At 42.2% G+C, this 16,214-nt stretch overlaps 2 protein-coding genes across 6 annotated transcripts in view; one reads left to right on the top strand and one right to left on the bottom strand.

The window, feature by feature from the left end:
• Positions 1–469: 469 nt before the first annotated feature.
• Positions 470–13,869, bottom strand: gtpbp4 (GTP binding protein 4). The gene is made up of 17 exons (XM_078265069.1): positions 13,760–13,869; positions 12,549–12,719; positions 11,991–12,094; positions 11,419–11,555; positions 10,794–10,894; positions 10,548–10,640; positions 9,890–10,081; positions 7,771–7,836; positions 7,488–7,577; positions 5,980–6,090; positions 5,799–5,876; positions 5,254–5,305; positions 5,062–5,162; positions 4,033–4,230; positions 3,479–3,544; positions 1,777–1,920; positions 470–1,258 (listed from the first exon to the last, which is right to left on the bottom strand). Exons 1-17 carry the CDS (start codon positions 13,805–13,807, stop codon positions 1,106–1,108), a joined length of 1,905 nt encoding a protein of 634 aa, XP_078121195.1. The 5' UTR covers positions 13,808–13,869; the 3' UTR covers positions 470–1,105.
• A 2,050-nt stretch (positions 13,870–15,919) lies between these two features.
• Positions 15,920–16,214, top strand: part of larp4b (La ribonucleoprotein 4B) — a 47,353-nt gene continuing 47,058 nt past the window's right edge. For all 5 annotated transcript variants that reach the window (XM_078265047.1, XM_078265050.1, XM_078265048.1 and 2 more), the window contains exon 1: positions 15,920–16,081. The gene's annotated coding sequence lies outside the window, so the exon portion shown is untranslated. The remainder of the gene's footprint in view (positions 16,082–16,214) is intronic.

The following is a 16,214-nucleotide window of genomic DNA, read 5'->3' as shown; positions in this document are numbered from 1 at the left end:
TCCCACTAGAAAATAAAATCAAAATAGTAAGATAATTAACAGACGCACTTTTAAGTACGTCGTAGGCAGTCTTTATCTGACACAATCCTACAACCATTTACAGTTTGTAATTATATCGTTATTGTAGACGGTTCTTACTGAATAAAATATATGCCGAATAAAATAGTTGCTGTTGACGGCTGTAGATGTTACCTCGTATTTTCCAACGTGTGTGAGATAGAAGCAAGTAATGGCTTTAATGGCTAAAATCCAAATACAGTTTGATCTGGTCGCTATTTCCGTGCCAAAGAATGGAACGCCGACGACAATAGTAACATTATTATTATAAACAAAATGTCTAACACACTACAGGTAGAGACAATGAAATTAAAACCACACAAAAAAATAAATTCGGGGCACAATTTCGATTTTTCAAAATAAAAGCATGTGGAATAGAGGAATGTGTGTAAAACAACCTGACAGACAGCAGTTTAGTTCATGTATATATTTATTAATCTCTCCCTTGTTAGTGAACATGTATAAAGGGAGAATTGTAAAGGAAGGATCATCATCATCACTTCATCCAAAATAAACCCAGCATTTCCTGAGCCACATACAAGCTGTAAGGCATACAGGTTCACTGTTCAACTGCTGTTGCCAAGAGGAAAAAAAACTTGTGAAATCATATGCATATGAGTTTAACAACTCAACAATATTTGACATGTTTTTTTCTGTTAATCAGGGTGTACATTTTTGATCATGGCAACTGCATTAACAAAATAAGACATTATTATTGTTATTACACAACTGGTTTCTGAGTCGCTGCTTTTCCATATAGTTCCGTTTTATGAGATCTTTTGTGAGCAAAAGTGTGAAGGCTGACAATTAAAAGACACACCGTTATAATTACTAATGAGTTACATGGGTTGGTGCATTTCCCCAGCAGCTTTACAGTTTTCTATGGCGCCAACATCGTCAAAGATGACGCTCCCATGTCACAAAAATACTACATGAGTTTCCTTGCTTAAAAAAGGAAAAATATTTCATGTTCTTTTTACTTCTCCACACAGAAGCCTCTCTTTCCCAAAAAGAGTGGCCAGGTCTCAACAGTCCAGAAATAGCTGTTTTATCTGCGATCGTGGGTGCCGGACTTCCTCTTCCCGGCCAGGAGGTGTTTGGGTTTGAGGTCAAACACGTGTCGGTCTGCCTCTCCCTTCTTGCCTTGGCGGTTCATGTCCCTCTGGGAGTTCTTCATCATGTTCTTTGCCTTCCTCGCCATCTGAGGAACAAACAAAAACGCTGACGTGAGTTCTCTCCACGTTCACTTTTAGAACAAGGGATTTATCTAATGCACCTTGTGAATGTCTGTGCACCCCGCCTTCTATACTTAAATAATATTTCATTAGTGTGTGTGTGTGTGGTTGGGTTTGTGTGTTAAACTGTGTGTTGGCGTGTGTTTGGGTTTGTGCGTCAAAAATGTGAAAGATATGTGGATGAGTGGGAATGAATGGTATATGTGGATGAGTGGAAGCATGGAGAGTGTATGGTTGGGGAGGTGTGTGTGTAAAAGTATGAGCATGAGCATGCATGAGTGTGGTTTAAGATCATGTGGAGTAGAGGAATACTGTTAGTAGGAGCTGTACTCTGATTGGAGTATGAAATGACACAGTATGCTGGTATATGTATTACTTCTTGATGGAAATAATAATAAAAAAAATAAAAAAAAAGAAATAAGTTGTCTTCCCAAGAAATCTCCACAAACTTCTAGACCTCATCCGTGAAGACACCGTTACGTACCTTTGGATCACGTAAACCAGACTGGTCTCGCGGTGGACGGGAGGCGCTCTGGCTGCGGGTTTTGGAGAGCGGCGTGACGGAAACTTCGCGCTTGCGTTTCCTGGCGACGCTTCGGGACCGCCGGGCCTGTTGTGCGTAGTGGCTCTGAAAACACAGGAGGAATGAGTCATGAAAATCACCGTTTCTGTGTTGGGGAGAACTACTTCTGTAGCAGGATTCAGGCATTCACAGGGACTACTTCAAGGGCTTATTTGGCGTAGGACTCAATGCTTTCATGTTAAGATATGAAGTCTGCAAAAAAAAAAAAAATGGCATTGTGCAAAATTAGAAATGAAAAGGCCATGTGATTTAAATATAATCTGATGAAGTTAGAAAATCCTGGTGAAATAACTACTTAAAAACTGAAAATCACAGGATCATGTTCAGGGGTGTATATAGTGCCGCCTCATCGTGTTTATTGATCTTGATTGTTATATTTTACTATTTCAATGTTCTTTTTCTGTTTGTCTGGAAGTCATATTGACAGCTGCTAAACTGTGTTTGGCTGTTGAAAACAATGACAAAGATCTATTCCTGTTCTAAGAGAGGTAACAGAGGTTTAGGGGATATCTTGTAACTTCAAATTCTACATATTTCTCTCAAATTCACTATTTCAGGATTTTGAAGTGCAACAGGACAGGAGCCCTGGGCACTGCCACTGCAGAATCATAATGCCCACTAACACTGTAGTCACAACTGTACTGATGAGTACTTAGTTTAAAATTCTACACACACACAAAAGCTGTAATTTGAAACATTTTTAAACAAATTATGAAACAGGACACAGTCCACAACATTAAAGGTCCTATGACATGCTGCTTTTTGGATGCTTTTATATAGGCCTTAGTGGTCCCCTAATACTGTATCTGAAGTCTCTTTTATATAGGCCTTAGTGGTCCCCTAATACTGTATCTGAAGTCTCTTTTATATAGGCATTAGTGGTCCCCTAATACTGTATCTGAAGTCTCTTTTATATAGACCTTAGTGGTCCCCTAATACTGTATCTGAAGTCTCTTTTATATAGACCTTAGTGGTCCCCTAATACTGTATCTGAAGTCTCTTTTATATAGGCCTTAGTGGTCCCCTAATACTGTATCTGAAGTCTCTTTTATATAGACCTTAGTGGTCCCCTAATACTGTATCTGAAGTCTCTTTTATAGAGACCTTAGTGATCCCCTAATACTGTATCTGAAGTCTCTTTTATATAGGCCTTAGTGGTCCCCTAATACTGTATCTGAAGTCTCTTTTATATAGACCTTAGTGATCCCCTAATACTGTATCTGAAGTCTCTTTTATATAGGCCTTAGTGGTCCCCTAATACTGTATCTGAAGTCTCTTTTATATAGGCCTTAGTGGCCTTGACCAACTGCCATGCTTCGCTGGTTTGCAAGCCATGTCGTCTCTCTCTCATGGGGGGGCCAAATTCTCTGGGTGGGCAAAGCAGAGAAAGGGGACGTAACCTTTCCCCTTATGACATCATAAAGGGACATCCCAGGGCTTGGTTTACACCTATCGCCATTTCTAGCCACTGGGGGACCATAGGCAGGCTGGGGGAACTCATATTAATGTTAAAAAACCTCATAAAGTGACATTTTCATGCCATGGGACCTTTAACGCAATCATATCATAGAGTCGTGGTTTCTGATCTAAAGGAAGAACTTACATCGTCCTTGTCATCCATGTCCAGACCGAGGTCACCCATCTCCTTCTCTAGGTTCTTTCTTTCAACCTGTATGACAGACAGACAGAGTTAGAGGTGGATTGTAGACAAATGTTAGAAAGGCTCACGTCATTTTATAAAACAAAAGCACGATCACTGCGCAGCTGAGGGGTTGAATGAAAATGGAGACACCTCTTTGAAAACTTATAAAATAGATACTTTTTCCTTTCTCTGGTGTTGCGCCAAAATTTGTCAGGATTTTTAAATCAACTACACATCAACTAATGCTCAGTTTTGCTTTAAATGTTATAAAAATAAAATGAAAAGCACTACAAACAATCGCTGAGGTTTGAAGGTCTTACGCACAACGCATCTTATATTTAGGAAGGAGACACCTCTGAACACCTGGAATCTTAAGAGTACGAGGGGAAATTAACAAATATGTTCAAATATCTCTCCGCCTTCCTACAGTGAGAATTATGAAATGATACCAACACGTATATAAACTAGAGAATGCATTTACTAGTCAGGCCGATGTATATTAACCGTATCCTCACCTTGGTAGCGGTCCTGGGCATGCGTGGCCCATGCACGTCCTTATCCTTGGACTTCCTGACCATGAGCTGCTTCTTGTCGCGGATCTGTTTGGCCAGGATGCGGATCTCCTGCATCTCTTCATCCTCACTCTCGTCATCGGAGTCGTACTCGCCGGCCTTCTCCTTCAGCTCCTCCTCCTTCTCCAGGAGCTCCAGTTTCTGAGAGAGAGAGGGGGAATCAAGATGTTTAGAAGACGGAAAAATACATACAAATGCATTTCTATATATTCTTTGCTCCTCTAGAATAATCCAGGAATCTAGATCGCTTTAGTTTTCATTTAATCTTATTATATAACCAGGTAAGCCTCAGTGTCCTGGCCAATTGACAAAACAGATCATTTAAAAACAGGGGACTTCAACGTTTTATAGGCCAAGGACCCCTTAGCTGAAGAGAGACAGAGTAGGGACCCCTTACTACATATACAATTGAGTTGCATATTAAACTAGGCGGGATGGATGACAATGAATGGATATTATTTATACTTAAGGTTTTAATGTTCAACAAACATGTGGAAAGCACAGTCAATCCTGCTCGGCTACCTTACCTATAGTGCTCAGCATAAGTGAATACACCCATGCTAAAGTTGGCTAAAAAGAGGAATAAAAAAATCCTGATCTTAATGCCTTAATTAAAAAAAATAAGGAAAAATCCAACCTTCAAGGACACCAACTTTCTTTGTGAATGAATAATGTATCGTGAATAAATAAATGTTCTTCCTTTAAAATACAGGGGGCATAAGTAAGTACACCCCTATGTTAAATTCCCATAGAGGCAGGCAGATGTTTATTTCTAAAGGCCAGTTATTTCATGGATCCAGGATACTATGCATCCTGATAAAGTTCCCTTGGTCCCCCCCATCATCACATCCCCTTCACCATACCTAGAGATTGGCATGGGGTACTTTCCATAAAATCATCTCTCAATGCAAATCAAAGCAGCTACCAGGCTAACTGAAATAAAACCATGCCAATCTCTCTGCGGCGACTCACCGTCATGATTTCAGGATCAATGTAATCGGCGATGTTGTGGCCCTCCCACACCTCAGGGACCCTATCGTGCTTCTCGTCTTCGTTCATCAGATCCCAGTATTCTTTAAAAAAAGAAAAAAGATCAGCATTGCAGATTGAAGCATTTACTTTCTACAAATTCACAGTGGGGGGGGAAATGAAAACTCTTCTTACTCTGTAGGTCCAGGATATAGTCATCGCCGAGCTCAATCTCCAGATCCCTCTCCTGCGAAATTAATAAAATGTTTTAGGATACAGCATTACAGAGAGGCGTTTTATTTCAATGAAAGCCCCGTTGTCTCTGTGACCTCATGCCTGAAGCTAACCCAGGGTTTCTGCAGCTTTCAACAAGCCAAATTTAAGACTTTCAGACCTTTATGAATGAAATTTAAGACACATATCACGACATGCAGAGTCACAAAAGTACTTGCAGAGTAAATAAATGTATTACAAATTGAATAAAAGCGACAGGGAGAAATAATCTGTACATATACATCGAATTATATTTGGACGAAAGAAAGAACACAAAAGGAATGAAAAAAAAGTTGGGCATTAGAGGCGTTACTTGGACGTAGGAAAATGAAGACCCGTGTAAAATTATTTAAGATCTAGAACACAATACTTTGAGATTTAGGACTTTTTCCAGGCCTAAAATTTTAATTTGGAAATTTTAGACTTTTATTTTAGACCCCGCGGACACCCTGAAACACGGGACGTACCAGTTTGCGTTTGGGTGCGTCCACCTCCATCGCCTTCTTGCGCGTCAAGGCTCCCTCTGGGATGAACGGAGGCCTCTCCTAGAAACAACAGGCCTGATATCAGCGGGACGGCTAAAACACAACAGCAGCTATGAACGAGAGGGGGCCGTTTGTCGGCTTCTGATCGAGTCCGTGCGTTTACCTTGTCGTCTCTCTTGGCGGGCATGGCCAGGTGGAGTCGGTTGAGAACATCGTGGACCTTCTTGCCCTTCATCTTGTTTTCGACCCGATGGGAGAGGAGCCTGTCGCAGGCCTGGCAAACATGCACGACAACGACCATGAACCACAGCAACAACAACAATACTATGTTCCTTAATAGGGCTACACAATATATGGTTTTTTTTAATCATCATCATCATCATCATCGCGATAACTGGCGCAATATACTGTACACCTCGCGAAAGGCACTCGCACTTCTTGCGTTAGCTAAAAGAAATTATCAGTAGAAAACGGCACTTTAAAATGTTACTTATTGTTCAGTGGTGCCTTTTATATTCAATTCAACGTTCAATTTGTTAAATAAAAGAATGTTGGAAATGATTTCATTTTATTGGTTTTACAAATTTGTCGTAACACTTTGTCTTTTAGCAGAATACTATCGTATTCCTGATATTCATCAACGTTATCGCATATTTTCCTCATATCGGGCAGCCCTAATTCCTCAACACCGCCAGCAGTGATGGAGTACTCGGTTTTGGAGTTTCTGACTTAATAGGTTATACAAATTTGATATAAGATGTTACACTTTTCCTGTTTCGGGCTCCAAGACCGGCCGGGAAGCAGCTGGGGAGACGTTCCATCCAGGGCTGACGTTCTTTCGGGGCTAACGCCCTTTACTTCACCGACAGCATTAACAAAAGATGAAGCCACCATGTCTTGAGAAGCTTCTTGTTTATTGTTAACTCACTTTACATCGTCTTTGGGATCTCTTTTTCCCCTCACAGCCACACATACGCTTCACAAGTCGGACAGCTCTACCGCTCGCTCTCCTCGCTTGACAACACACTCACTGACGTCACTCACTTAACGCTGCATTCTTGCTCTTACTTTCACTACTCTCGCAACAAAGGAATGGATATTGATGCAACTGTAGTGCATTATTCGTGGGCTCCCTACTACATGTTCACATTTGGAAAATGCAGAGAGATGCGCCCCGGATCGTGAGTCGCCTACATGGATTTTACATCTGGAAAGAGCACCGCTAAAAAGTCAGTAAATAAACTCCCTTTGCAATCGTGACAGTGGTGTGATTTTGGTTTGATGTGGACCCTATTTTATTAGTATATCAGCTCTTTAAAAAGGTGCCAGAGTGGAGAAATGTGGGCAGTCTTGGAATTCAACACAGACTCAACCTTGACGACTCGACTTGGACTCAAACACTGGGGACTCGAGACTCGAACTCAGGTAATGGCGACTCGAACTCGAACACTGGGGGCTTGAGACTCGACTACAACACTGACCTCCAGGGCTAAAGGCCAATTTATGGTTCTGGGTTAAATTGCTGTGGGTACATACGTAGGTACGTGGACATACCGACCCTACACCGTAGCCTGAAGTGCACCTCTCAAAAAGTCTAACTACACGCCGCAACAACTGTGATTGGTCCGCTTGGCAGCGTTGCGTCCCCCCCCGAAGTTCGCTGCAGCTCACCTCGTTTTTAACTTGCATGACTCCCTCCTCGGTCAGGGTGCTGGTCTCGATCACAGAGATTCCCTCGGTAGAGAGATCGGCAAAGATTTTCTGCCAGCCAAAAAGACAACAGTCAAAGATAAACCCATTTCTGCAGTTTAATATATAGGTTTCACTAAAACAAACAAGTAACTCCCTACAAGTGTATTCCTAGGTCACCTCACCCACCTGATTTTGGGACTAAATCAGAGCCTTTGAGACATTTCAGGCAGATCAAACTGGGTCCTAACTGTAAATCACCCACCTGGTTCTCCTCAGGCAGCTCGTTGATCTTCCTCACATCACATTTGTTGGCCACGATGATGAGAGGCTGCGGGGAGCGAGACATTAACATTACTTCAATTACTTGCACTCTCACGCTGTCAAACCAATGCCTTTTCATCTTTTATTAATCCTCAGAGAGAGAGAGAGAGAGAGAGAGAGAGAGAGAGAGAGAGAGAGAGAGAGAGAGAGACTTTCTACTAACTGAGGATTTTGCCTCATTTGCTTAAATTAAATTCTGTGGTTAGATGGATGGTTGGGTTTTGAGAGCCAGTTCTAATTTGTGAAAGGTTTCAAATGTACAAGAACCAGGAAAACTGTAGCCTGGGAAAACCCTGACAAACTTCCAGAAAATTTGCTCTGCCAGTCAGTCTGACCATGAGCCCATTCAAGCCCATTTCCAAATTTTTCCAAATCGAGGCACCAATCACAACCGTTGAGGCGGGCTTTACACGATGACGATAGCACAGCGACAGCAAGCAGCTTTTTGTTTACATTCAACATGACGGCCACCGAAGCGCAGCAGCCCGTTGATGCCGCTGTCGCTGCTACGTCACCCGGATCGTTGGTCTGATTGGTTGAAGGACTATCCAATTGCGCCCAGAGGCATTGGAGCGGCGTCCGTTGGCGACGCCCCTTTGGAAATGAACTGTGAATGAACCTTGCCCAGGTGTCAAAGTATTTACTTTAAGTCAAAAATTGCCAACTTTAAACTTGTTCATGGAAAAACTGAAAACATTCATATTTTTCTTTTTAACCAGAAATAATCCCAATATCTCTGTAATTACGTCAAGTGTCCGTTTACAGCAGTGGCACAGCTAAATTCATTTGTGCATCTTTAGGAAATAGGTGGTGCTACACATAATAGTCGCTTCCCTCATTTTAGACTCTGAAAAGGTCAGCAGCGTCAACGCGGTCGCAGCTGATCACTGGAGGAAATTTGCGCATCAACACTGCACGAAATATAAACTTGACACAAAAGCACAACGCAAATGTACTTTGTCCCTGCAACCTGCTCCATTGACTACAACGGTTCTATTTAAAAAAAAATTATTCCGTCAGAAGCTTTCAAACTGAAAAAGGTGGGACCATGTCAGAAATCTTTAAACAATACAACACCCAACGCGTGTTGAATCCGGGAATAAACCTAAATCCAAAACCATCTCTTTTTTTTTTTATATATAGAAAAAGCTTTATTCAGCAGAGGTCTCAGTTTGGTTTTTGCTCATGGGCACTAAAATGGTGTTAACTAGGGAGGGGCAAGCTGATTTATTTTTAGCATCACAGCTCCGACTCTAACCTCTAAGCCACTACTGCCCCATGTTAAGAATCACACGCTCCATCCAGAAGAACATGTCTGAAATATTTCACATCTCCGTCATATCTGACATGGAGTGGAGGAAATTTGGGGACAAGGAGTTTGCATCGTTATCACGTGATCATGTTCCAGGGTTTACCCCAGTGCGTTGCAAGCCTGGCGGCCCACCGGGCCAAAGTTTCCCCCCCCCAATAGGGTTGGGTACCGAAACCCAGTTCCACTATGGAACCGACGGTCCGATTCCTACCGGTTCCTACGCAACCGGTAGGAATCGGACCGGATTAGAACACAAATTCTGGTTCCACTTAATGTGTCAACTGAAATATTTGCCCTCTGTCGCTCAACGAACCAGACGTAAAAATATCACACTCTCTCTGTAGTCTACCGTTAGCTAGCTACTGTAAATGTAGGCTACTTTTCAAATGCCATATTTTCCCTCTGGGCTCACCGAAACGGACGTAAAAGCCTTTCTTTGATGTCATTTCAGTTTTTCAAGAATCGGCTTAGGAATCGTTTGGAAACTTAGACGTAGTCATATTTTCAAATCTCCACTTAGCTTTTAGCACTGACTTAATGTAGGGCCCATATGGAATCTGTCGTATTGCTTTTTGAAATTCTCAATTTCGCAATTCCGTCCATGATTCTGTGATCACAGAAACCACTGGGCTCTCGATGAATGCTGCCATCAGTCTGAGACTGGCCCCAGCCGGGCCCTCGTCAAACCCTGCGTTGTCTCTGCCACCTGCTGCTGAACACAGCCGCTGTAACATTACAGGAGTCTGACCTTGTTGGCGAACAGGGGTTTGATGCTGTTGAAGAGCTCCAGCTGCTGCTGCAGGTTGTGGCCGCACTGCTCCGATACGTCCATGACGTAAAGGACCGCCGCTCGCAGGTGAGCCAGAGCTGTGATGGCCTGCATCTCGATGGTGTTCCTGTCCTCCAGAGGGTGGTCCAGGATACCAGGGGTGTCCACCACCTACACACAAACACAGGAAGAGTCGGCATAAGAATAATCTCGCATTTCTAGACCTTCCTCCACAGCGCTGCAAAGGAGGGTCCCGCTAGTCCACACAGCATTCCGGGATGGGAGAAAAACGTGCTCTGGTTTTTTGGCATTTCTTTAAACCAATCACAATCGTCTTGGGTGGCGCTAGACACAATAACGGTGCCGCTGCAAAAGAGCCTCTGGAAGGAACTTGTTTTGGTGGAACATGTGAACGTTCAAAAGGTAGTTTTAGTCATGCAACAGAAAACTCAGATTGGACAGATAGTCTAGCTAGCTGTCTGGATTTACCCTGCAGAGATCTGAGGAGCAGTTAACCATAGTCCTCACAAATCCACCGGAGGTTAGAACGTCAACACTAAGAAAGAGGAAGGGGATAGACATCCGGCCGGATCACTTTTTTTGGTGTGAATGCACCTCATGAGCTGCAGCGTCTCACCTGCCAGCGGAGGTATCGGTAGTCCATGTGACCCACGAACAGAGACTTGGTGGTGAAAGCGTATGGCTGGACATCGACATCTGCTCTGGTCACCTGACAAAAGGAAGACCATTTACACAATGTTAAACTTTACTTTGACAAGGGGAAGTCCACCTGAAACATCCCGCAACCAGTGACGTGTACGAGTCTGGACCGCGCCGACTCACGCACAGCCGTTACCAAAGTATTTCCCAGGGAGCCGTTTACCTTGTTGATGAAACTGGACTTGCCGACGTTGGGGTAACCACACAGAAGCAGAGTCCTCGTGTTGGGGTCGATGCTCGGCAAACGGGACAGATGCTGGCGCACTGTGGACGGGTGACGACAGGGAGATTAGTTTGTTTTTTTTAAGATTATTTTTTGGGCACTTTGTCCTTTAAGTGATACAGGCAGACAGGGAGAGATAGGGGGAAGACATGCAGCAAAGGGTCACAGGTCAGATTTGAAGGACTGAGCCTTCAGGGGGGGCGCACGCTCTACCAGGTGAGCTAGCAGGGCGCCACGAGATAAGTTATTTTCATGTTTTTAAACAAGATGTGCATGTTTTGCGTTTGTTTGCCAAATTGTGAAACGTTATTTTCGATTTCCTGACAAAGCAGCTGTGTATAATTCATTTGTGTAAGTGTGAAGGAACACTATGTTCAGAAAAGTATTTTAAAAACAGGCTTTAAAAACCTCTCAGGTGATTGAATAAAGCAAAAGCAGAATTTGATGGGATACTTTTGACCCGTGTGAAGCCAACAAATGATCGATTAATCTACGGAAAAAGCTGATTTTTATTTTCTGAGAAGGCCTCTGTTACAGCCTTCCAGCCACGGAGCCCCTTTATTACCTTGTTCCAGATACTCCAGACTCGACTTCTGTCGTTTCAGGATGGTGCACATACGACCCAGAGCGGCTCTCTTCAGCTGTTTACACCGGTATAGAGAATCTCCATACTTCATCAGGCGCACGTAGTCTTTGGCAACACTGGAAGTTGGAAAAGAAAAAATGTTACAAGCTTGTCTTTCATCCCTTTCTAAGTTATGTTAAATTGCAGGTGATGATGGTGTGTCCTAGCCTAGAAATCTAGACGCAGCCAGGGTCGTCTAGCAACTCTTCGTTGGCTTGCGAGCTGGAAAAACCAAACTCTGGTCAGGCCAATCACATCGTGTATAGAGTCGGTGGGCGGGGCTTAACATAATGACGGCAGAGTTGCGACGGTTCCGCGTGAATTCCCTGCTACTTGAAAACATAGAAGATGGCTGCTGCTGCTGCTGGCGAACAGCTCTTTCCTGTCAGATTTTAACATTTCCTTAGAATAAAAACGGGAATGTAAGCATGAACTGAAACAAAATAAACTAAAAAGACACAGCGCAGTAAATGTTACAGTCAACCACAACATAACATTTTAGACTAACTTACTTATCAATTAGATTCTTGGCGATGTTTATCTGTCCCAAGGCCAACTTATAATGGTCTTTGTCATACAACACATTCATCAGGTCAGCGTAGAATGGATGGATGTCCTGAAGAGAGACAACACATTATCAAATTTCACAAAGCGATTAGGATAAGACAAACTTTGAAATTTGTTTTGGACTCTGTCCGTTCCGCAGCTTTACAAAGACAACACAAAATACAGAAAATAAGCATCTCTCAACACATACTCTCATGGAACACAAAACATGCTCTCATACACATTAGACAGGTACCTATATAGTAAGCACATTAACTCCTCCTTTCAGTGGCAGTTTTGAACTGAACAACCCCGTTGGCTGCATTCTCCGCAATAAGTGTTGCACAGCCCTTGCACAATGAGATATTGCACAACTAACATATTGCCCAACCCCAACAGCCTACATATTGCACATATGACACAATGCACAATCAGGGAGAGAACAATCCATTGTTGATGTCAGGCAAAAGGAAACACTGGTTATTTAAAGCACACAAGAGACTTTTCGAAGCATCTTGACTTACGTCGAGCTTGGGGAAGTCGGTGAGGATCTGCGAGAGGCGGTCATGGTAGTTCTGCTGGGTGAATTTCACCTTTCGCATGTAAAAATGTCGGATGCGGTGGATCTGGTAATGCTTGTGTACCACTGTGGGCGTCTTCCTTTGTGTTTTGGATAAAGTGATGTCGATGAATTCCTGCAAAGAGGGAAAACGTACGCAAGTTATTAGTGAAGGAAAGACACTGTTTTTTTTCATTATCGGAAACTAGACAAAGAAAACATTCATCACCATTTTATTTTTCTTGAAAGCTTAAGATTTCTTTCCTTAAAAATAAGTTTGCGTAGCTTAATTATTTGCCTCATCCGTTATGTCTTTGGCCTTTATTGTCTTACCTTGTACTTACTTTGCATATTACTAGTTATATTTACTGCCATATTATTTGTAATTCATATGTATCAATACTGTAACATGCACCGGAACCGCTACTTAACATTCATCCACAAAATACATGATATTTTCCTGTATTTCCACCCAGCAAAATCTCTTGCGTTTAGTCCTGCCAAACTTCATTAAGAAATCTGTCAGTTTAAAATATAATCGCTTGTCGGCAAACGCTGTCACCTTATAAGAACGTTTGGTGTTTATGTCCAAAACAATCTGTGTCCTCTTGTTAATTCGGCATACAAGCAATACAAATAGCACATGTTGTTCTTCTGGAGAGAGGGACTAACTTTTGTGACCAAAGCTCCCTGTTAGCGACAGTTTTTAAATGGACAGACACTGTTGGAGCAACAGTGATAAGCACGAGTTTTGCTTGATTTAATATGTGCTAGGCCTACTTGATGGATAGCGGATCCTTGCTGACAGGAGAATTGTGTGTCTTAAACGTCCAGGCTTTCGAACGGAGTTTGGTGCGTGACATATCTTGGCTCATGTAAACTGGACAAGAAAGCCTATTTATAGCTTAATGCCAGATCCAATAGTTAGCTCTTTGACCTCCTTTTATACTAACTCATAAGTCGTAACTACATAGAGTACGGTGACATAACGTTATTTCGTTAGAAACCTGCTGCTGCTGTCTCTTTACGTTAACGTTACAGCAGCTCAGCACGTGTTTTCCTTCCCAACAGAAGCCCACCATGTTTTTTACACCTTCCACTGTCTCTTAACGCTCAATAATAAGACTGACAAAACGACACCGGTTTAAAAGCCTAAAGACGACGAACAAAACATACCTTTGCGGTGGGAACCACCATAATCTTCTTGAAATTATAAAGTGCCATTTTGTCGCGACACGTTGTAGTCCGCTGACGGCACGGGGAAAGGAAAGCACCTCGTTCCGTTGGAACCGGAAAAGAAGCTGAAAAACACTTTGGCGAGTTTTCCTTCACATCGCCCCCTAATGGCCGAATACAGGCATAGCAGAGAAAAACAACTAAATATCTAAATATGTATTTATTATTATTAATAATAATAAGTTATACTTTTATTAATCCCGCAAGGGAAATTACAATGTATCCACTCTGTTGTTATTATTATACACATGCCTGAATTACACACACATGCTCAGTACCTCTACATGCACTAATTTAGAGATGGGTCCCCGAGCAGTTGGGGGTTTGGTGCCTTGCTTAAGAGCATATTGGCAGTGCCCAGGAGGTGAACTGGCACTTCTCCAGCTACCAGTCCACCACCATACTTTGGTCCGTATGGGGACTTGAACCGGCAACCCTCCGGTTCCCAACCCAACTCCCTGACTTAGCTACTGCCACCCCATTTCTCATTAAAATGACCAAAGAATGCTACAGTAGTTTATAATTTCGGTGACAATCCTGTCAGTGATGGGCGAATGCAGCCCGACGTTTCGGGGCTTTCTTTCTATTTGTGTCCAAAAATATTCTAAGCTTCAAACCCAGCAAACACAGGGACATCTGGTGGTTTGTAAAATGTATAGCTGTATATTTCAAATATGTGCAATAAAGATGCAACAAGCCTGTGTTATTTTTAGATCCGTAATACTTTTGATCAGAAGGGCTGCATTAAATGTAGATGGCATTGTGTAATATGGTACTTTAAATGTATGCATTCATTTCCTTATTTAATGCATTATCCAAAAAGCCTACCTTGAATGACCTTATTGGTGTAGTTTAGGCTCAGGGGCCCATTTAGTATCTCTATATATATCTATATAATGACTTAGTATCTCAAAATACAGACATAGTATCTTAAAATGATAATAGTATCTCTTTTTGAGTGCTCCATCTGTAAACACTATAGATGATCTTTGTGCTGCACACGAAAAGGAAAGGTCAAAATATAAAAAAGCACACACCAAAAACTGATAGAGTACATTTTATTTTTTAAGCCTATTGTAAGTTTTGTTTATTGTTTATTAAGGATCCCCATTAGTCATCGCCGTAGTAAATACTATTTTTCCTGGGGTCCAACACAAGACAAACATAAACAAATATTATAAAGCAAAATACATATTGTTATATCAAAACAACAGAACAATTAAAACATCCTGAATTTTATGAAACAAGTATTTTTTTTTTTTTTAAAAGGGCAGAAACTACAGGGGAATGGGGGAAAATATATATATTTTAACTCATAGATAGCACCGTAAAAACTTCCCCAGTTGATTACTTAAGACAATCATTTTTTCTGTATATTACAAGTTTTCTGAAATGTGTATGTTTAAATATGCAAATGAGGAATGCATGCTAACTTTTGGTGAATTTAGGAGAAAGCTACATGCGCAAATAGATAAAGTGTAGTATAAAATAACACCTAATTGTGTATTTTTGGATGTTTTTTTCCCCCCACTAGTCTGAAAAAAAAAGATTATGGAAGCAAAATAGCCCAATATCTAAAAAATTGAAAAATTATGTTTTTGGCTGTAGTGTCTCTCCGATAATAAATGACACCGTTGGAGACCGGATGACTGGCCTTTTTTGTTTTGAGTGCTCCATCAACAACACTATAGACGATCTTTGTGCTGCACACGAAAGGGAAAGGAAACGGCGACTTCTCCATTCCGCCCCCCCTCCTCCCCGCCTCTCTCATCTTTAGCTGCACCGAGTGTTTGATCGATCGGAAGCGTTGAGACTTCGAGTAACGTTTAATTTCTCGGTTTCAGGCTTTGTATGCTGGTTTTTGACTCCCCCTCCCGTACAGCCTGCTGTTGACCGTGAGGAAATTGCTTCGCGTGAAATTCCAGGCGCCAGATTTATCGAGTCCCGACTGCACAAAGTTGATAGGCAAGCTAGCTAGAGCTAACTCTTAGCTAACTAGCTTGCAGTGCTGGTCGGAGGAGCTCGTTTTCGGAGACAGTTTTTGGGGGGCGTCGTTTTGTCCCTGCACTGCTACAGGTCGTGGCTTTCCCCCCTGACTATTTGCAGTGAGGTTTAGAGCGATAAGCCGGTCGCTCCTACCTAGCGTGCTCGACATAGCCTGCTAGCTAATACCCTGCGTATTTTAAGGCCTCAGTCCAACACCACCATCAGCTGCCACTACCACACCATAGTATTTGCATCGTGCTGTAAGACAGTTGACAGGTGAGTAAGAAACTGTTTCTCAAACTTAATTGTCATGTCAAATTGGACACACGATTAACAAACACACGGGTTACACACTTGTTATATGTCTGCTCTGGGAAGTGGCTAAGTTAGCTTGCTTGCTAACTAAAAA

The sequence above is a fragment of the Sander vitreus genome, chromosome 12, assembly GCF_031162955.1.
Source record: "Sander vitreus isolate 19-12246 chromosome 12, sanVit1, whole genome shotgun sequence".
In the NCBI taxonomy this organism is placed as follows: Eukaryota; Metazoa; Chordata; class Actinopteri; order Perciformes; family Percidae; genus Sander; species Sander vitreus.
The sequence above is the reverse complement of the archived record's forward strand: the minus strand, read 5'-3'. Positions and strand labels throughout refer to the sequence as shown.